The 7500-nt window shown below is 38.9% G+C and overlaps 1 protein-coding gene across 4 annotated transcripts in view; it reads left to right on the forward strand.

Annotated features, from left to right (window-relative positions):
- Positions 1-2897: 2897 nt before the first annotated feature.
- Positions 2898-7500, forward strand: part of hic1 (hypermethylated in cancer 1) — a 19650-nt gene continuing 15047 nt past the window's right edge. The window contains exons 1-2 of one of the 4 annotated variants that reach the window (XM_080429393.1): positions 4576-4744; positions 4934-4946. In XM_080429393.1, the coding sequence (XP_080285519.1) occupies positions 4706-4744; positions 4934-4946 (52 nt within the window). In that variant the 5' untranslated portion in view covers positions 4576-4705. Of the gene's footprint in view, positions 3031-4575; positions 4758-4917; positions 4947-7500 lie in introns of those variants that run through there. The other 3 variants (XM_080429394.1, XM_080429392.1, XM_080429395.1) reach the window with 3 other exon arrangements.

The following is a 7500-nucleotide window of genomic DNA, read 5'->3' on the forward strand; positions in this document are numbered from 1 at the left end:
CTGAATGGTGGGTGTCTGGGATAAGCCCGCTTTAGCTTATACTTCGTCGTACGATGGAGTAGGAAATTAAGCAATTGTGGGGCGGCACATGTAAGCATCTGGTGATGTCCATGGCATGTCCACTGAAGTGGAAACGAAAAGAATGGAAAAATTAGTGGATGAGAGGAGGGGTGAGAGAGAGAGAGAGAGAGAGAGAGAGAGAGAGAGAGAGAGAGAGAGAGAGAGAGAGAGAGAGAGAGAGAGAGAGAGAGAGAGAGAGAGAGAGAGAGAGACTTTATATAAAGGGAGTTATAGAAGTGTGCGACATTGGGCTCAGATGGTTGTGGTGTCTGGTTCAAGGTGTTAAGATTACTTTTTCTGACTTTGCTCTCAACTCTCTTGTGCTGCTCTGCGTTGTCTTGACTGCTGCAGGCCACCTGCCAGACAGTAATGGAGCAATAATAAGTTGATTGGAATGCTAGTCATTCAGAGTGCAAATTGAAACGAGGTGCTTTGAGCCTTGGAGAGCTGGCAAGTCTACAGTGTATCTGCTCAAGTGTCTCGAAATAAGAAGAATGAGCTGCAGTCAGTCATGTGTTCACCACTATATATGGACCCACGTCCTCTGTGCAGTACGTGTACCACACATAAACTTAGCATTACTAACACTTGGAGAAATAGTGGAGAAGGTGTGTGATTTAGAGGGTGACACTAGACTGTGAAGTGATTTAGTTGTTCAGCTGCACCAAGCCTGCCTTATCTCCAGCTCTGGTTCCTCTGTGCATTGGTCCTGGAGGAAGTAGCCATGCTCAACACTGCGCTTGTGCTCCGTGGGTTGGGCTCCAGTCCGGCTCTTGCAGCTTTAATTGAATCATTGCTTACACCAACCCTTTGGAAGATTTTTCAGTTCATTAAAAGTTCAGTGTTTCAGGTTTGTTGCACTCCAGATTACGTTAAATTGTGTTTTGACAAGTTTAGTTTCAACGTCCAGTACAGGTCTCTGGAGGGAGATTGATTAGTGAGATAAGGTCTGTCTGGAAAGACAACAGCTGTGCCCCCAAAAATGGAGAAAGATCGAGGCGCAGTACTAACAAAATCAGAATTTTCATTTTGTTTTGTTGTTTTTCATGCATATGGCTAGTTTAAAAATAATAATAATCTTTAACACTTGGGCCACATTGTATTAGGACCTTCATTCATTGAAACACATTTTGGTCTGGCACTGGACAACCCCCTATGTACAGTCAAATGTTAAGTGTTAGTTTAAATCCGAGAGTGTATAAAGGACCATTTTGGTCCATTTGTGCACTCTCAGAGTGAGTCTCTGGATTTTACAGTGTAATATATTCTCTTGCTTCTTCCTATCTCTGACAGGGGAGTTAGTAACAGTTCATCATCATGGGAAACTGGAAGTGAGAGACATCACTCTCCTCCCATCCACTGGTGGTGAGTCTGGTGATCATTAGAACGTCTTTATTAAAGTTGTAGCATAAAGTAGAGGCTGCATAAATCGATTGTCAGTTGTGATGAAAAGATTGATTATACTTCACCTGGAAATGAATAGGCCTCAGTCTAGTAAGTAATATACAAAATCAAGATATTTTGTCTTTTAGCAGCAGCACTAATGGAAAATTTATTATTTAGGCCTGTTTCAATCGGCAGACACTTTGGCAAAGGCCAATCACTAGCACCCCTGAGACGGCCAGACAATGGGAGGATTTGGAGTGAGTAGCCTACTGATGTGCTCCCACAGGAGCATATATACAGTATCTTATGAATGGTTGTTAATCCTATCTCTTCTAACCTGGAAAGTCTCTGCACTAAAGTGCTGAATTATTTTATTTTTCTTTCTTTCTTTCTTTCTTTCTTTCTTTCTTCTTTCTTTCTTTCTTTCTTTCTTTCTTTCTTTCTTTCTTTCTTTCTTTCTTTCTTTCTTTCTTTCTTTCTTTCTTTCTTTCTTTCTTTCTTTCTTTCTTTCTTCCTTCCTTTCCTTTGTTGCACAATTTAAGAGTAGCCTATTGACCCTCGCTCACCCTGAATCTATCTTATCTTTTGAATAATTATATTGTTTGTAATCGTTGGCTGAGATATTACAATTTGGACAATGGCTGTTTATTGTAGACTTTTATGCCACAGTTGAAATTATGGCATCATAGCCTATAAGCGTATACATCTGTAAAATGCTAGCCTAATACAACTCATCATCAGATTGATTGAATAGCCTACTTTATTAACAGTTTGCAGATTGTACAGAGGTACGGTTTACAAATAGTGTTAAAAGGATAACCAAAAAGCCCTGGGGGCTTGTTTCCATTGTGGTCCTGTGTAATCAAATCATTAAGACATTTAAAGACACACAATAATATACAATAAAAAAATAATAGAACATCGTTAAAGCAAATATCTCTTATAGTGTAGACAACTAAGCACCATTGATTGATTGATTAATTGATTGATTGATTGATTGATTGATTAATTGATTGATTGATTGATCGAATACTTTATTTAGCAGTTTGCAAAACAAAGCACAGAAAGTGCATTCTATACAAAGGGATGCTAAAAGGTTTAAACCCAAGAAAGCACTATGCCTTGTTTCCATTGGGGTCCATGTCCATGTTGTGAAGGTTTTCAATTAGTCCACACAACTGTTTTATTTTTTATTTTTATATTTAATTACGTAGGGCAGGCTACTATAGAGTACTAGATGGGTTGCTTGTTGCTTCTACTGCCAGGAGGCTGTTGCGTGTATTTATCCTACATGTTATGGCCATCGAGTGTCGCTGTGCGCACGTCCACGCCGTAGAGAAGTCTGGTCCGGACCCGGGACCCCGACAGAATCTGAAGGGTTTGATAGAACTGTTTCACGTGAGAAACTTGGGTTTTTAATGGCAGACAGACAGTGAAAGGAGAACCGTCAAAGAGGATAGCGATCACACGCGGAACTGTTGAGGAGTTTTTAGGAGGAGATTTGGAGGGTCTGAGAGTGAAGGAATTCATTCCGAGAAGGAGAGACCAGACCAACGGCCACGACACCAGAGACATGAGTCCGAGGTAGGTTGTTGAGACGGGAGAGAGGAGCGCGATGCCGTGCATGAAGTAGTGAATACACAACACAACACACCGTGTCTGTCTGTGGTAGGAGGCATGCAGATGAGGTCCTGTTAGTCTGTTTGTTGTCATTTGTTCAGCTGACATTATTAGGAGTTGGCGCCGAAACTAATTCACCTCTGAGAATGTATACAAATGTAACCAATGCAACTCGTAAGGGTCCTTTGGTTACATCTTGTACACTATTGAAGTTCAGAAACAGAATCATAATGACTTTATTGTCAGACCTTAAAAAAATACTTTACAGTAAAATAAGGTTGAAATTCATTTGCCAGGGCTCCTCAGACTTGCAGTTCATTAATAAAAAAAACTATTTTGATAACAAAGTTGATAAATGAACACTGGGTAGGTTTTGGCTATATGGTGTCTGGTGGTTGCCATATCAACGAGTACCATATATAGGCTATCACTTGTTGCATGTGTAGTCGCATCTTAACAGTTATAATGTCTGTGTTTGGACTCTAAACACAGTGATGATGATCACACCAAGATCACTAAAGTATCACACAAGTTCGGTTAAAAAAAAGAAGAGAAGAAGAAGAAAAAAGGAGTGTAGGCTATAGATAATGGTGCATATATAGCATCATAGCATTTTATTTTGACAAAGGACCTGTTACATTACAATATTAAATTAAATGGACTGGAAATAATTTAAGTATTGGGCCCACTGGAGATTTGAAATGTTATTACTTAGTATAGTTTACCTAGGCAGTCCTGCCAATCAGTGTGAAGGAGGCCATATCTTTATCTTCTAAGGGGATCTTGAGGGGATGACATGTGATCGCAGTCCAGCCCGATCTTCATCTCGCCCAGAGGTGATGAGAAAAGAAAAGGCCCTTTACTGATATGGATCAGGTGTTTACTTGATATTAAACGCCTAGTTAACTGTAAAGGCAGGAGGACACGCATGCAAGGAAAGCTTAAGCTACCGGTGAGAACGAGAGAAGTTAGTGAAGCATCATTTTCTTAAATGCTCATCTCAGTAGGCTTTGGTTTAACTTTAATATCTATGTTATACCAAACGTTGCATTGGGGCTACAGTGTGACATACAGTAACATGCCTGTCTCTTTAAGACGATGTGTTGTGAGCAGTTCAAGTCGGGGTCACATGAAGTTCCTGCCCTCTATTTTACCTTTTAGTTTTATTATAGACTGACATCACACGGGGCGCTAAAACACTTAAGGCGCATAGAGGCTCCATTATCATCTCGGCGAGCGTTATTGCTTCGACTCAAAAATAGCCGAGGAAATTACTAGAATAAAAAAAAATAGGAGGAAACTGATGCTGTTCTAGGCACGTATTTTTTTTTATAGGAGGGGATGAAAAAGAGGAGAGGAGGGGCGCGCAGAGAGAGAGAGAGAGAGAGAGAGAGAGAGCGAGAGAGAGAGAGAGAGAGAGAGAGAGAGAGAGAGAGAGAGAGAGAGAGAGAGAGAGAGAGAGAGAGAGAGAGAGAGGTGGGTGGGAGGACGGACGTAAAGCGCAACAAGAAGAAATTCATATCAATTAATAATAAAAAAAAAGAGTTGGCAGACGTGCTCGGAAAACTGGCATGGATTTTGGAGGCTGGCAGTTGAAAGTTGACGCGTCAGATTATGACTCCAACAGACCGTTGTTGAGATGATCATTAAGGGAGACTTAGATCGGATGGCAGAAGAAGTCGGGCATGCAGGTGAGTTCAGATCAGATGCCCTCTTTTTGCTCAAGCTTTACAGATATCTATCATGCTAGATTAGGGATCTAGATTAGGGATGATTATCTATCATATAGATAAGGGACTATCTATCATATAGCCTACTAGATTAGAGATCTATCATTAAGGGAGACTTAGATCGGGTGGCAGAAGAGATCGGGCATGCAGGTGAGTTCAGATCATATGCCCTCTTTAGCTTTACAACAGCAAACAAAAAGAAACAGGGGGAAATTGTATAGATAGCCTATAACTGACTTTTTGGGACAATAACGTGTAGGCAGTATATAGGGCAATGGGGCAATGGTTCTCAAACTTTTAAATTTCAAGGTCTCCTCTTATAACTCTGATTGTAGGCTACAGTATAGCCGCTATACAAATGGAACCAAATGGACCCGTTCCATTTGTATACTATCAGAGTTACATAAAGGGTCAACATTTGAGAACCACTGGTATAGGGAACATAATGCTACAGTGACTTTCCTTTTGTTTCTTTTCCTTTCTCTTTTCATGATGGAAATAACTTTGCGCGTTTTATAATCAACAGTTGGTTTGTTTTTTTCTTAGGAAATTCAATTTATTCAATCAGTGTAATGGCATGTTTATACAACTCATTATTCTAGATGATGTGATCTTATGTTGAGCCTATCATGGTGAATTCTGACATTCCATAATTCATCCCGAATGGCCCACGTCTGCGTGATCTTCTCAAAAATGTTGAGACCCATCATTACCCGATATGATCTGTTAGACAGAATATAAAGTGTAAACACGAACTAGTGTAAATACCAACACAAATCGCCAAAAATAATTTGTCCTCTCAATTAATAAAATAAAGTATAGCTTAGTTGTTTGACTGCAGAGTGTGATGCACCATATAACCACCTGTGGATTAAGTCGCAGCTCGTGTTGTAGCTGGAGAAACGTTTATGTTTTATGAACTTATTAGTAATTACATGTTTTTCTTAATTGCTGCTTTTAATTAATTGACAATCATGTCAGCCAAGAGGAACGAGGTGCTTTTAGCTCTGTTGACAGACAGGTAGAGATGGGAGATGGCTGATATTGTTTAACACAACGCACATCCAACAGTCAAACTTCATGCTGTTATTTCAACCTGACATCAGATCCATATAGACTCTACAATTAAGCAATGACTCGAGCCTTAGAGAGCACGATTAAAGCCTTAAAGCATTATTAATCTATTGAACTATTATTTATTTAAAACAAATCTGTAAATCCTATTAAGAAATTTGTTTCAAAAATATACTTATTTGACACAGGCTATAATATCTGAATATCTCCAATGTGGAATCGATTAGGCCTGTATGTTTAATATAAAAGTGGCAACATGTATTAAAGACATTGAGCTCAACTTGAGGGAAAATATTACAAAAGTTATTGATCCAGAATAAAATTCGGACTTTGGATCATTTCCTTTTTATTTTTAAGACCCATATAAAAGCTTTGACAGTTAACTAAATAATGCATCTTAAAACTGTATGCCTATCATAATTTTATCACGTTAATGTCATATAGCTGGCTGACGTGCGGTAGATGAACTGAGTCCAGGATTTGTGAATGAAAATCCACGAGTGTGTGACTGTGTGTATAGTTACATGGTAAAGTGAACAGGCATGCGAGGTGTTTTATAAAGGCATGACGAAATTCGAGGCGTCGTCGATCACGGTATATATAGCTAAGCTATAGCATAATCGTTACTGTCTGGCAGAAACCTCGCATCTCCATATTTCAACTTTGTTTCCGTATTAATTAATGCCCTAGCCTATCATCATCATACAAGAGTGTCAAACTCAATTAGTGAAATTTGAAAATAACATCTAAGCTCATTGCAATGCCACTCACAATGTTGTGAGCTTAGATTGGCTATTTTCACTATTTTAATTTAAAAAATAAAATAAAACATAAAAAAGGAATTGCTTTGGACTTTGGACATACAAGGTTTCCACCCGAGAGCAACGATAGGCCCCATGGCTCTGAAAACGAAATGTCTGCCTCCTTCTGATGCAAACCTTTCTGCAGCTTCTTCTCACCTATGAGTTTCTAATTCTGTACTTCCGCTCCTCATAGTTTTAAAGTGCATGTGTGAGTTTCATCAGGCCTCTAGTTAGTTTTAGTTTCATGCCAATTCCTTTCAAGACGAGACCAAGCAACATTAATGCAAAGCTCTTCAATGCAGTTTCACTTTGCTCACTTTTGCCACTCCAAAAATAAATCACAGAACCTGCTATTTCCTATAAGATGTTGACTTGTTAAGCAGATGTTCTGTCATGCTCCAACCAATAATTGATTTTAAAATATTTTAGACTCTCATGTATCAAAAAATAAAAAATAAAACGACCCAGCAAATTGTCCTTAATAGTCATCATAAACATCTTTTGTTACACGTGTCATGTAAGGGCCACACCGTTGTATCCTACTGTTGGCTTAATAATCACACATGACATGATATGATGGGCTCTGCAAGAAACAAGGCAATAAAGACATTTAAATAAAACGAAATAAAATGCCATTACAACAAACTTCCATCATTCAAAGCTTGTGCAGGCAGATATCTAATTGTTTATATATGACAATAAATCTAGAGAGATAGGAAGTCTATATATTCTGCCCGCAGTAAACTCATCCGAACAGACAAGTGACAGCAGTCAAAACATTGTCATAGTGAACCCTTTTAACAGCATCATGTATAATCAGTGGTTTT

Source organism: Gymnoscopelus braueri, assembly GCF_963280865.1.
Source record: "Gymnoscopelus braueri genome assembly, chromosome: 5".
NCBI lineage: Eukaryota > Metazoa > Chordata > Actinopteri > Myctophiformes > Myctophidae > Gymnoscopelus > Gymnoscopelus braueri.